Source organism: Aphelocoma coerulescens, chromosome 2 (assembly GCF_041296385.1).
Source record: "Aphelocoma coerulescens isolate FSJ_1873_10779 chromosome 2, UR_Acoe_1.0, whole genome shotgun sequence".
Taxonomy (NCBI): Eukaryota; Metazoa; Chordata; class Aves; order Passeriformes; family Corvidae; genus Aphelocoma; species Aphelocoma coerulescens.
In genome coordinates, this window is record NC_091015.1 from 3,209,600 (window position 1) to 3,224,110 (window position 14,511).

At 41.7% G+C, this 14,511-nt stretch overlaps 1 protein-coding gene across 7 annotated transcripts in view; it reads right to left on the bottom strand.

Annotated features, from left to right (window-relative positions):
- LOC138106162 (pituitary adenylate cyclase-activating polypeptide type I receptor) overlaps window positions 1-14,511 on the bottom strand; it is a 142,596-nt gene that overhangs the window by 29,042 nt on the left and 99,043 nt on the right. For 6 of the 7 annotated variants that reach the window (XM_069006289.1, XM_069006291.1, XM_069006292.1 and 3 more), the window contains 7 exons: window positions 11,338-11,373; window positions 10,707-10,748; window positions 8,918-9,021; window positions 8,301-8,398; window positions 7,696-7,828; window positions 5,389-5,542; window positions 680-740 (listed from right to left, as the gene is read on the bottom strand). In XM_069006289.1, the coding sequence (XP_068862390.1) occupies window positions 680-740; window positions 5,389-5,542; window positions 7,696-7,828; window positions 8,301-8,398; window positions 8,918-9,021; window positions 10,707-10,748; window positions 11,338-11,373 (628 nt within the window). Of the gene's footprint in view, window positions 1-679; window positions 741-5,388; window positions 5,543-7,695; window positions 7,829-8,300; window positions 8,399-8,917; window positions 9,022-10,706; window positions 10,749-11,337; window positions 11,374-11,702; window positions 11,723-14,511 lie in introns of those variants that run through there. The other variant, XM_069006294.1, reaches the window with a different exon arrangement.

Here is a 14,511-nt window from a genome sequence, read left to right on the forward strand (position 1 = left end):
CCAATAATTTCTACAGCTGAGTTTATCACCTTCATCTTCCTCCACAATCAGTGGGAAAGAAGCAGAGAATTACGTGGGATTCAACTCACAGCTCTTGTAAGATGAGACAAAGCATATCCTGGGCTCCAGTAATTCAATGGAAAGGGGAATGGGGTCAGATGCATGTTTACAGGTTTGATGCCTGAATCTTCTTTTAGGAATTCCCCAGAGCAGGGATGGCACAGACATTGAACTGTGGCTCTTTATGAACAGGAAAGTTTATTTACTTGAACACTGCACCTAAGCTATGTTTGTACACAAATCAATGCCAGAAATAGAAGGAGAAAATAGGACAAGAGGACATGGCCTCAGGCTGGGCCAGGGGAGGTTCAGGCTGGACATCAGGAAGATTTTTTTCACTGAAAGGGTTGTTGAACATTGGAAGGGGCTGCCCAGGGAGGTTTGGAGTCCCCATCCCTGGAGGTGTCCAAGGAACACCTGGATGTGGCACTCAGTGCTCTGGGCTGTGTGACATGGTGGGGATGGGGCACAGCTTGGACTCGATGACCTTGGAGGTCTTTCCCAACCTAAATGACTCTTTCACTCCGTGATTCTGTGCTCTCCGATCATCACATTCCCGTGGCACCCTTGCCATGGGGCTGGACACACCTGAAATCATTTCCCACACAGCAGCACCTACCCAGTGTCATCGAAGTGAAGCCTCAGCACTGCCCAGACAGTGACACAAATTGTTGGGGTACCTGCACAGGACAAAACAGTGACACCATTAACATTCCAGACACACTTGATATTCAGCAATGAGCATTTGATGCAGCCTCCCCACTGAGGTTTTGCTTCCTAACAGCACTCGTGCATGAGATAATGCAAATTACTGAGTTAATTCAGAGCTCTAGAAATATCCATCTCAATCAGGGGTGGGATTGCAGAAGGAAAATTGATAACAGGAAAGAATGATGCTGTTCTGGGTCATTACTGCTCAATGTTTTGCTACATCTTGCTGCATGAGGAGTCAAAGTCTGGACAGAACAGAATCAGCCACATCCATGTCTAGAGCTACTGGAATCAGGCAAGAACTGCAGTGCCAGATGTTGAGCTGGAATGGCATTATTGGATTCTGTGTATTCTTCTGTGGTTTTGTTGTAAATGATTTACATATGTTGCATTTGCTCTGTTCCTGTGTAAATAACCAGTTTTTCTTTACTTATGCAACCAAAACAAATCCATAGAAAAGAAGTTTCCTTAGCTCACAGGAATATTTAATTTTTTTCATTAAAAAAATACCAAAACACAAGAACAGACTCCAAAAAGAGAATATTGGAGTAAGGATTTAATTCCTATTTCAGACATTTCTTCACTCTCAAAAAATGCATGTAAAATACAAATTTAATTAAAACACTAAGAACCCACTGAGAAACCTGGATGTATTTTCCTTTCTGAAAAACCTAAAAGTGTGATATTTTCAGTGGAAATATTTTTATAAAATAATGCATTTATGCAAGACAAGTTGGATCTCCGCTGTCTGGAAAATAAAATCTTTCACTAAGAAATTGCTGACACCTGTTCAGGCGCCTCTGGAAAAATAAAGTGCTAAAAAGCAAACAAAACAAGGACCTTGATAACCCCAGCAGTGAACGAGACTGTGGTGAGTTGGCAGGAACAATTATATTTCATACATTTTGCGAGGCTATGTTGATGTCACATTAATTAGTCACCCATTTGAACCCACTTAGACGAGTCGCAGTCTAATCATATTCCCACCATCAGAAATAAAAATATCCCTGTTAGACCTGGGTGACTGATGGAGTCTTCCCCCTTCAAACAACCACACAGAGAAAAAACTGAAGGGAAAATTATATAAAGACTTAAAATGACAGGCTTTGGGGAGAAGAAATCATGCATATTTAATTTCAGTTGAAGTCTACTTTTCTCACAGGTGAACACCTAGAAAACACTGAGATCTTTGTGCCCTTAAAGGAGTTAAAATTAGCTTTTAAATATCAAATTTTAATTTTAACTTTATCAAATGAACCTTGAAATATCAAATATTTGCCCAGAGAAGCTGTGGATGTCTCATCCCTGGAAGGGTTCAAGGCTGGGTTGGATGAGGTTTGGAGCAACCTGGGATGGTGGAAGGTGTCCATGGCAGGGGGATTGGAATGAGATGAGTTTTATGGTCTCTTCCAATCCAAACCATTCTATGATTCTGTGAAACATGGGCCTCATGTTTTATTTAGTTTGCACTGATTTCCTCTATATAAATTTCGATGCTATGAATAGTGCTCCAAATCTGTAAAATGTGCAGGAATGCAGAATTAAAACTGAAAGTTTCATAAAAATACAGTTAAAAACCCCACATTTCAGATCAGCTTGGAGTTTTGAGCCATCTGCTGTATGAATATACAAATACTCACACTGCTTTTCTTAACATCAAAAGATTTATATCTCCTCATCACCTCCTTTTCAGCTTCTGAGGAACATTAGAAAACAGACAACCCCTGAAGGCTGAGATTTATTCTTGCTGACTTGTGCTGCCCTGAGTTATGAGCAGGCATTAGGAGAGAGCTCAGGAAGACAGCAGTCTATCCAGAGAATTCACCAGCCTATTGCAGATTTAGGAAGGAAAAATTGCCTGGATCAACAGAGCCATATGCAGTTCTCATTAATCAAATGAGGACACTGACATCTCAGCACATTTGAAGAAACAGATAAACACCCAGATGCTGCAAAGTGCTGAGCTCTTGTTTCGTGCTGCTTCACTGCAGCTCCCTCCCCACCTGAGCTGAGGGGCTGCTTTTGCCCTCCAGGGAGTGAATCCAGAGTCTGGAAGTGCCTCTGTTGGCTTTGCAAAGTGCCAATTGCTCTCACTGATGCCTTTTCCTGGTCTTAAAATCAAGAGTCACACACGGTTAGAAGGGGAAAAGGGATTTTACCTTGGGATTTATTTTAAGGATCCTTAGGTGTACATGTCCAGGTCATATGCATCGAGATGCATCCCATCGAGTGTGTGTGTGTGTGTGTGTGTCCCCCAACATTGGGTATCACATTATAGGTGTTACTAATTAGCAGATCTATCAAAGATTCCCTAATGAGAGGCTCAAGTGAGCCCCCCTCCCCAAGGAACCTTCCCCTGGATGTTCTATCTCAGTTTACAGAATGTGTTCTGGAGAGGACCTTGGGGTCTGGGGCACACTGATCTCTGGCTACGAAGCTTCTAAAATGTTTAGTCTCTCAGCTGAACAAACAAGTCCAAGAATGCAGGCAAAAAGCACTGAGAATACAGAAGTTGCAAAAAGGTATAACAGGGGTATAAAGGAAAGGGCAAAAATCTTCATGGCATCACCACCAGGTCAGGGGAAGTGCGAGTGCAGCTGAAACATGCGGGAGCTGAGAAGATAATTGTGTTTAAAAGAACGAAACAAACCTCAAACCATCCACACCTGGAGAGTTATTAAAGGACATTAATAATACTGGTTTGAATCTGAAGTGGTTTGAGTGTTGTGCCCAGGTGTGGGACACCCAGCTTAAGCTGGACATGGACCTGCTGCCATGAATCCAGAGGAGGCCATGAAGGTGCTCCAAGGGCTGGAGCCCCTTTACTGTGGAGAAAAGCTGGAAGAGCTGGGGGTGTTCACCTGGAGAAGAAAAGGCTCTGGGGAGACCTCAGAGACCCTTGCAGGGCCTAAAGGGGCTCCAGGAGAGCTGGGGAGGGACTTAGGACAAGGGCTTGGAGTGAGAGGATCCAGGGAATGGCTTCCCAGTGCCAGAGGGCAGGGATAGATGGGATATTGGGAAGGAATCCTTCCCTGTGAGGGTGGTGAGCCCTGGCACAGGGTGCCCAGAGAAGCTGTGGCTGCCCCTGGATCCCTGGCAGTGTCCAAGGCCAGGTTGGATGGGGCTTGGAGCAGCCTGGGATAGTGGAAGGTATCCCTGCCCATGGCAGGGGCTTGGAATTAGATGAATTTTAAAGGTTCTCTTCAACACAAACCATTCCATGATTCCATCAGGTCTATAAATTAAACAGCCAGATATTATTTAAGGGACTCAACTCAATGCTAAATATTTTAAGGTTGCATTGCAGAATGAATCCATCTGGGTAGTTCATTCATTACAAGGACTGATTAAAAAGATATTAAAGTCTGTTAATATATGCTGGTTTTCAGTATTCTCACATTCAGAGAAATATACACATATGAAAATTGTGCAGAATTAATTAAAGGGACTCAACCGTTGATCTATGTTCAGATTACAAAGATTTTACAATTTGCAATTTTCCATTGCTTTCCTTTCTAATGGTCAGATTTTCATGTATGTAACCCCCAATTTCTCCATGGAAACACACTTTTATCTCAGCTATAATGTGATTATACAGCTGCAGATGGTACAAAAGGAACTTTGAGCACCCTTTCCAACTGTTCCTTTTCCAAAAGCCTTTTCCAGTAACCATCCATTTCCATTTCCAACAGCCTTTTTATGGCACAGATTATTTATGATGATTTGCTCACTTTTTTCTCTCTATTCCTTCTCTATCTCTATACCTTCTCCCAACATTTTTTTCTTCTTCTGTAGGGAGTCTTTACCAGGAGAAAAAAATTTTGGTTTCTGTACAACTGCTTCAGGTGGGAAAAAACAAGACCATCTGTTGATTTCTTGAAGGTTCAGGCTACATAAGGATGTTTTTTCAAAGGAGAATAGTTTAAGGCATGGGGTTGGTGTGTAGACTTTACACATGAATATACAGGATCACTTCTAATTATTTCAAAGTGTATATATGTATTAAGATCAAGTTTAACCTTCTCAGGGAACATTTTAAATGAATGTATTCTTCTGCATTCACCATCTGACTTCTGCACAAAAAACATCAGCAAAGAAGTGCTTGAATTAATGCAGGAATCAATTTATATCCAGAAGGCCAGAATGAAAAATAATTACAGTGGTTATCATCATTTAACTGGCTTTTCTGAAACAAATCTTATTCCTTCCCACTGCAAGTTTTTTTTTCCCATCCAGGTGGGATAAGCAGACGTGAACACCCTTTTGGATACATTTTCTATTTAGTCATAATCTGGAAGAAAGACACAAATGAAGCCATAGAAAATGGACTGGACTCAGCCTTGCAGATTGGATTAAGCTGAAGAAGTTGATATTAAGATCATATCTTGTAGAAGGCAATTTTCTGTTGTGGATTACACCTCTGCAAGAGATGTGATGTCCTCCAGATTTCAGTGCAACTCTAATCACACCAAAAATCACAACATAGTTTGGGCTGTGGGGTGGTACTTCTACACCAAGACTAAAATTATAATTTGAAACTGCACGTGGAAATACCAGACGGTTTGTGGAGTCATCCTGCACCCTTGAGACACATTTGAGACAAGAAATGCCACATACCCCAGCCAATGATTGTGTACCAGTAGAAATATCTCCTCTCTGGGAAGAAGGTTTCTACCAGCAAAGTGAAGAGGTACAAGCCCTCGATGAACAGCCAGAAGTAGTTGGACATGACACAGTAGTGAAAAAACACCATCACTGCTTTGCATTCCACCTGCAGAGGAGCAAGAAGAACGAAGTTATTTCAATCTAACAGAAAAAAATGCTTTTAAGCTCTCCAAATCACTCAGTGGAAAGAGCTGGGACTGGTATTACGGACTTTTAACAGTAAAGGTTTTAAAGAATGGGAAGAATGTGAGGTATCACTTAGGCAGCAAAGCCTGGATGGGGAAGAAGCCAATTTTACCAGTGGGAAGTGGTCAAGAAGCACCTGCAGAGCAGCTTGAGCACGTCCTGCATTGCTGAGAGCTCACAGCCCCAGAGAACACCAATTGCTGGAGTTAAGTCTCCTTCCAGGGTTAAATTCAGGGAAGAAAAGAATCCAGTTGTGTGCTGAGAAACTTAGGGAAGGATGTGAAATGGCAGGATGATTGTGGAAAGCCCCGAGAGCAGGATCTGAAAGGATGAACCCTCCTGTGTGCAGCTGGGAATTGCACTTCCTTGCCATCCATCATCAGTGTTGTCACTCAAGGACAGAAAATGGAAGTAAGTGTGAGAAAAAAGGAGGCTGAGTGATCAGCTGTAAAAAAATGATGGAAGCTTTCATTCGTGCACAGGAGGGGGAAGGAGCAAACTAAAGAAAAATGAAAAATAGAAATAAAATTAAAATAAAACATTAATTTTTTTTAAAAAAGGAACTGAGTTTGTTTAGCCTGGAGAAAAGGGGGCTCAGGGAGGACATTATCACTGTCTACAACTCCCTAAGAGGAGGTGGTAACAAGGTCAGTCTCTTCTGCCAGGTAACAAACGATAGGACAAGAGGAAATTGTCTTAAATTGCATCAGGGGAGGTTGAGATTGGCTATTAGGTAAAATTTCTTCACTGAGGGGTTGTCAATCACTGGAACAGGCTCCAGGTCGGTGGAGTTACCATGCATGGAGGTGTTTAAAAGACGTGCAAACGTGGCACTTGGGGACGTGCTTTAGTGGTGAACTTGGTGGTGCTTGGGATGGTTGGACTCCATTTTAGAGGGTTTTTCCAACCTAAACGATTCTGTGATTCTGTGACAAAGGCCTAAGGTGGAAACCAAGCTCTATCCTGTGAGAGTGGGATACATTGGTCTTTCCAGTGCTGCACCCCGGTGCAGTGGTGGATGCCATTAGTCCTACAAAAGCAGGAATTTCCAACAAATCCCAGCAGAATTCGTGTATAAAATGGAAGCTCCTGCTGGAGGCAGTGATTGCTTCCCACTTAGACTTCATTCTCTGGGCCAGATCTATGACCAAGGTGTTTAAACCACCAGATCTCGAGTTTCTTCACGGAAGCTCTACCAGGGCTGAAGCTCTGGCCATAAAATGGCTGATGTTAACGTGTTTTATGCTTTAAGTGTTTCCAAACAAAGAGGCAGATGCCACCATTGGAAGAGCAGCATGAACAAACTACAGACCTTACATGGCTTCAGCTTTCTCATGGAGAAGAATTAAGAGCAAAAACTAGTTTCAATGACAAAGAAAAGGCTGACTAGGAAACTACACAGCTGCACTTGCCTTGTGGAAGTGACTCACAGGGAATTTAGCTCATAACTGGATGGATAAAGGAGAGCTCAGTTTGTAATTCTATCATAATTACACCCAGTGAGCTGATTTATCATATCAAATACTAGCCTTAAATGTGAAAGGAATCGGGATTTACACATAATATACAGCTAAATGCATCAGTGAAAGAGTGCTCTGCATGAAACTACACATTTCAGAGACAAAGATGGGGGAAGTGCTGATGATTTTCTGCGAGTGTGACCATCAGATGTATTCTCTGTGTCTGAATGGTCACCTTGTTTACATGTGACTCTGCCTGACATCCAGAACAAATGAGGCTCTGGAGAAAAACCAGACCTGCAGTCGAAGGAAATTGCTCATGTCTGCTCTCATCCCACCTGTCACTGAGCAGATCTGGGAAAGGGAGAAACAAACAGGGTAGAGTCAGGAAATAAAAACCTGTGGGTTTGTTCTGAAGGATGCTGGTGACATCATGAGATGAAACACCCAGCCCGGCTGTGAACTGGGTGGGAGGTTAAACACCAACTTTCCCCCAATAACATCTCAGCTCATGATACTCCACAGACTGCTGCCTGCCCCACTGCTTTTGTTATCTCACTTTGGAAAAAAAAAAAAAAATGAAGGAAAAGGCTTTGGTTTCAGTTTGACTCACCGTGGAGATAAAACAGTGGTTGCCGTCCTGCTCAGCATAAAGAACCCCATCCTTAATGAACACAGATATTGCACGGAGGATGAACGAAACAAAGAGGTTCATGTGGATGAAATTCCGAGTGCAGTGAAGCTTCCTAGAGAAGAAAGAGGTGGGGAGGGGGGAAAGTGAATTAAAGAAGAAAATAGTTTTATTTCATGGAAATGTCACACTGGGCCTGAACACCCTTGTCCAGAGCACATTGGTGCTAAGAACAGCAACATCTAAGCCAGGACTATGTTAGTACTGACCCTGAACCTGAGCAAGAGGAGGATTTGCGGATTTTCTTGTAAAAGGATGCAGAGAAGCATAAAATAGACAATGGAACCAGTCCAGTGCAGCTCGTGAAGTTTTATAAACCAGCTGCACAGCTTCTCCTGCTGCATTTACACTCTGCTGAAATGTGACTTCTGGAGTGTGTCCAAGCTGGGGGAGCAACCCAGCTAAAGGATTTTCTCCTTCTTATTCCACCTCAGGTGAGACAAAAGCTTTAACTCTGTTTGGGGCAGCTGAGCTCCAGTTTCCTTCCTCCAGGGACTGAGCAGCTCATTGCTCGTGTCCCCACTCACCTGAAGCGACACAGGATGACCATGGCAGTGGTGAGGGACACCAGGGAGGTGCTGTATCCCACGGTGTACAGAGCCTTCACGGAGAGATAGTAGTAATCCTTGGGAGGCAAAAACCACAGGGTTAAAGGGTTCATCAACAGCCACACACCTGCCAATATGCAGGGAGAACCAGAGGCAGGATCTGTGTCTTGAACAGCCTGGGTTCTCCTCTTGTTTCCTCTGAGATCTCACTGTACAGCAAGCTCTGCTCTATGTCTGGGTCTGCACACCATGAGGTTGTTTATCAGTGAGCTAGCAGTGGCTATCTATATTTTTTGTAAGAATTTATAGAAAAAAAAATTGGCTATGAGATCCTTTATCAACAGGGAGAGAACAGGGGTTAGCCCATGATTCTAAAAGTTCCAATCTACATCAACATTAAAAGCTTATCCCCTATAAATATTCAATACAGGCCCAGGAAGGATTCAGATCTCACTTCTCACAGTGTTATGCCCCTGTACATCTGATTGTTTGTTCTAATCGCTGTCACGTCAGAACATGACCAGAGGCTGGACAGAAAGCAGCCTGCTGCTCCCCCCACCCCTTCATTTGTTTTTAATTATGAGATTAATTCGCACCTGGTTATCGGACTCTGTTTCGTTCTCATCGAAGCCGCAGGCATCATAATAGTGAGGGAAAGGTTCAGACCAGCCATCCTCAGTGCAGTTCCTGCTGATGTCCCCTATGCCAAGGACAGGGGGGAACGTGACATCCCATGAAAAAACCCCAAGACATCCCCTTCCTCCCCTTGGTGCAAGGAAAACCCCACAGTTCTCCTGAAAGCGCTGTTTGTCTGCCTATCCATGGATTTAATTCTTGAAATTTAATGACATCTTAAATGATCCAGTCCTGCAACAGGTGCCTATGGATGGCTACTACTACAGCTGGTCACCAGAGAGCAAAAATATTTAATCAGTATAGTCAGTGTCTCCAGGCCACCAAAAACCTCGTTCTCAAGTGGGTTCCTGAACCAGGGGTCAGCTCAGTGTCCATTTCTCTTGAAAAGGCATCCCAAGAACACAGCTTTGATGAAGATATCTCCACTCCAGGTGGCTAAAGGGGAAGTCCAGTGCTTAAAAACAGGCCCTTTGTGCTATTTTTAGTGGTCTGTATCTGAGGCATGTGCATGGGACTGGTGAGAAAACACCAGGCTAACACGATCTTTTCTGTCCAGGTGCTGGAAGCCAGTCAGGATACTGTGGGATATCTCCAATAGCCATTATATATCCATGGAAAGGCAGCTGGATTGATCTCCTGTAGTCAGAGAACACACATCCCACTCACTTATCTTCAAGCCTAGGCTCTGATCTGAGCCTGACTTTGTGGGAAGGGTCTGCAGAAAACAAAGGAAGATGGAATGGGAATCTCTCTCCCATCCCTGTCTTCATGGCAAAATGCTCATTTGCATCTCCAGATGCCCAGGGTGACCTCAGTTGGTGAATTCAGAGCTTCTCACATTCCTCTGTCTATTAATTGTTCCAATCCTGGTTTAGAATATCAATTTTAAGCACATATTAGCTTAAGTACTGTAATGTTTTGGCTAATCTCTTATAAGAACCAGCTCCTAAATGGCTTCACTGGCACATTTAGGCTTAAAAACCACACTGGGAAGGAAGAAAGAGTTGGGGACAGAAGAGGAAGAGTCTCTTGACATTTATTTTCCTACAAAGCTGCCTGAGGTAGGACAGCCCCTGTGAGGCTCATTGGAAGCACCATTATTCTTCCCAAAGCTCAGTGGCCATCCTAAAAAATTAGGGCTGGGCTGCTGCTGCACTTCTTCCCCTCCAGCACAAAGGAACAGCCTCCATTTATCAAATGATCACACTTTTTGGAGTTTCAGTTGCACCTTGACCAAAACAGATGGAAATTTCTAAGGTTTGGGTTTGGTTTTGCTATTAAAGTTGTGCTGCTTTGCATTCTTAGAGCAGTTTAGTCTCTCATAACCTTACTTGTAACCTTCTTTTAGAGGATCTGTTTGCCACCCGTGCAGCAGAATATATCTCTTTAACCACAGCATTCATTTAAGAACATCACATTTTGTTAAATTACTCTTGCACATTCATCCCTAGTTTTCTGTGGAAAAAAAAAGCACTGAATCATGGTGCTGACTTTCTTTAACACTATTTAGCAATTATTGTTAAGCAGGTAGATATCATTTATAGCAGCATACTTGCTAGATTGCAAGGCTTATGAGAGGAGGAATAAATTTTCATGTTATTGCTAAAAGTAACAGAGCAGAAAATGTGTCATAACAATTAAAACTGATTAGAAAATAATAGCAAAACGGCAGGAAAAAAGCTCAGAGCTTCCTTTTTAACAGAGAGAAATAAAAAGAGAGAAAAAAATTTCCATGGTTCTGTTTCTTACCTAGGAGAGACTGGGCTGTGCTTTCCAGCAGGTCATAATCACCTAGAAAAGTGGAAATTGGGTATGAAATTGTTTTGATTGTGTTTTCTATTAGAGCCCAAACTGGTCTCTGTGGAAATCAGTGAATGGAGTGCAATTGATTTTTATTTGTTTAGATCAGGCCCAAAGGCAATAAATACTTGGTGCTGTCTTCTCAGGAAGTAAACACAGATTTACTTGAGAGTTTAAATCAAAGTTGAACCTCTAAATTTAGAACTAAAACCACATACAATCAAACAGGGGCAAAGCTTATTGTAAAATTATAGAAGTCAAATATGATATCTTTAGGAATTCACATTTATAATCCACACGTTTTTAAATACCATCAGTTTTCAGAGAATTAATGAAAAATTATTTCCATCCATCCACGACAAAGAGCAATAACTAATTGGTTTAAGTAAGATTAGGTTAAATCACTTTGACTCATGAGATTTTTAATTTCACTTTTTCTGCAAGTATTGCAGTTAAGTACATGTATCATTGTCATAATGATTGATACACAAACAACTTTTCAGAAATCTGATATTACCAGGTGCACACAATTTTTGGGAACAGAGGTACTGAGGACGTAGGCAGCACAACTGGTTCTTACCTGCATGGGTTTGCCCCAAATTATCCACTTCCCAACCTGAAATTAGAAGAATGAAAGCAATTAATTCAGTCCTGATCATAGTTTGCAATTTAATTTTGATAAAAGCTTGACTCCCATAAGAGGAACGGATGTAGCAGAGCCCAGAGAAGAACTGCAAGTTTAAATCTTTATTTCTGTACTAGTCCTGAGTATTTATGAATGGAAAAGGGTTTTCAGAAGATGGTGATTGCATTGTTTTGTTAAATATCTGGTTATCATGAAGTTTCATCAGACTCTGGGAAGAATAAGAAAAACAGATGTAGGAGGATTTTTGTGGATTTTTTTAAAAATTATTTTTCAGGGGAAGGTTCTGAAGAAAGACTCACACATTTCCAAAACATTCTTCCCAAACCCATGCTGAGTAGTTTCTAAAAAATGCAACTGTTAAAGTGGAAAATGATAAAACTTTGGGTTGACATTAGAAATCTTCCTTTCCCTTTCTTTTGTTCTTCCAAAATAAATTGTTGGAATGATGCCAAACCAACCTCCCACCTGCTGTGCTCAATGTTTAATCCGAATTGGGCTGAAATCAGACTTCCCTGACTCCTGGGTGGATCCTGGTTCAGTTGGGGATGCAGGAGGAGGAGCTGCCTTGAGCCAGGGAGTGGAGCTGCTGCATCGTGCACAGAGGAGCCTCAGGGAGCTGCTGCAAATCGCTCTGACAGTGGCCCAGAAATCAGGGAAAAAACGTTTCCAGCACTTCACTGACCACTAGAGCAGGTTAAAAGTTCTCACCAGTTTAGTTCTGCATCCTCTGGAGCAGCCTCAGGGCTTCAGGTTGTTCCCCTTTTAACCCCAGTGGTCAAATGTTAATTAGGGATCGGAAAAACCTTCCCCAAATTGTGTGAGAAGGTTTTTATTAAAAGTAAAATCCAAACAAAGACTGATTTTGATCCTATGGGAAAGGAGAAAGCATCTGAAGAAATAAAATAATAACAGGAGGCTTTTCAGTACAGCATAAAATGCATCTTTTATAATCCACATAATTTAAAATTCGTTGATTTCTGTGTCCCCTCTGAAGTAAATCAGATGTGCACTTTCAGCTTTTAAGAGAGAAAAAAAGAGGGTTTAATGTGAAAATGGTGGTGGGAGTATAGAAAACTCATCTGAAGCATCAGGGAGGCTGTGCTGCAACTTTGGATGGATTACTAAACATCAAACCTGCACATCCAACCCGCTGGGGACTTTGGAGGTTGATACTGGAAGCCACTGCGAGAACACCTGAGGTCTCCATCCTTCTCCTCCCAACTCCAGCTGCTCACAGGATTTCCCATGTAAGAATTTAGGCTGGATTTTAGGAAAAGGTTCTCCCCCCAGAGGCTGCTGGGCACTGCCCAGGCTCCCCAGGGAATGGGCACGGCCCCGAGGCTGCCAGAGCTCCAGGAGTGTTTGGACAACACTCCCAGGGATGCCCAGGGTGGGATTTTGGGGTGTCTGTGTGGGGCCAGGAGCTGGGCTGGATGATCCTGGTGGGTCCCTTCTAACTCAGGATATTCTGTGACTCCTTAATTCTTGGGTGTTTGCAGATGTTGGGGAAGTCTCTAAATTGTGAAGAGGAGTCCCCAGTGCTCTGAGCAAACATTTTGCAGCCAAGGTGGTTCAGCTGCTGCACGGGACTGAACGGGCGATGCTGCAGAGTAACAGGGATGGCTCTGCAGAATAGTTTGGAGAGACCTTTTCTCCTCTTAAATCCACCAAACCCCGGGTTTATTAGCGGTGGTGGAGCTCAGATTTAGGAATTTGTTGCTAAAATCGGGATGTGTTGCTAAAATAGGGTGTGTTGATAAAATCAGAATTCAGAACACAGATGTCAGGTTGTGGTGTGGGAATTTTTATCTGTGGGTTTACCAGGCAATGAGAGGATCAAAGAGCAAACCACCACTCCTTTATCACTTCTCTCACAGTGTTTTTCACAGCATCTGCCACTCGAACCAGCAGCCCTGATGGAACCTGTCCCTTAAGTGAGTTCTCCTCACTCAGCAGCCTGGATCTTACAGCGACCCACACAAGCAGGGTAAGAAGAAGCTGCAAGAAAATCTCTAAAAAACCACTTTGACTCATAAAAATCCAGTTTTATTTTATCATTTGTGGAGTAATTTGACGTTAAAACTGTGCAGAATTCTTTCTGGAGAAAGACCAGGCCAATATTATGTAGATTGATGCCTGATGTTCCTGGCATCCTGCATATTACAGTGGGGGTCAGAAAAAGACATTTCTCTTAAATTTAAATGTTTGGAATGCAGCTATTTTTCCCCTACAATCTAAAAAGCATGAAATAAAAATTATCATTATTTCATTGTAAATGTAGATGACAGGTAGTCCCACTGATGTTAAAATACTAGATTTTAGCTCATTTTTAATTTCATGACATCTGTAATAACAGTTAAAACATCATACTAATGTAGTTCTTTCTGAAATGAAAAGGCTTGTTTTTTTTTTTTTTTTAATTTATAGCCAAATTATTATTGCATTTCACTTTGTTTGGGCATTATGAAGGGATTCATTTTTCCACCAAGGTTAATGATCTGATTTGTAGGAGCAAACAAGCCTTTTATTAACATATATTTCTATACCTGAATCCTAACTAATGTACTGAAGAAAGTTCCAGTACAACCTTTGTCTGTACAGGCTTTTAGGCTTGATTCATCAATCCAATTTTCACTAATAAGTTAAGCTACTGGAAAGTTAATTAGATTTACATTGAATGTCATGCCCTGAGTTACAACAAAAAGTCAAAGTTCATCTATTGAGCGTTGGGATAAAATGCACACATACACAAATATATTTGTGGGTGTATGAATACATTTTTATATTTCCGTGTATTTATTTAAATTTCTGTATTTTTAGAAAGATATAAAATATATCTCTGTACATACATCTATATACACATATATGTACATATGTATACAGATATATTTATACATTTTCATGTGTATATATTAGCAGATGTTTTTATAGATAGCTATATATTTATATATATAAATATATATACCAACAGGTATATTTTTATACATATAACAGGGCATAATGAGGGAACATACAGCCACCACCTGCCTTTGAATTCCTGCCTGCTGCTGCCCTTCTCTCAGACAATGTAATTTATGTATCCTGCTCAAAATACAGATATTTACTCGA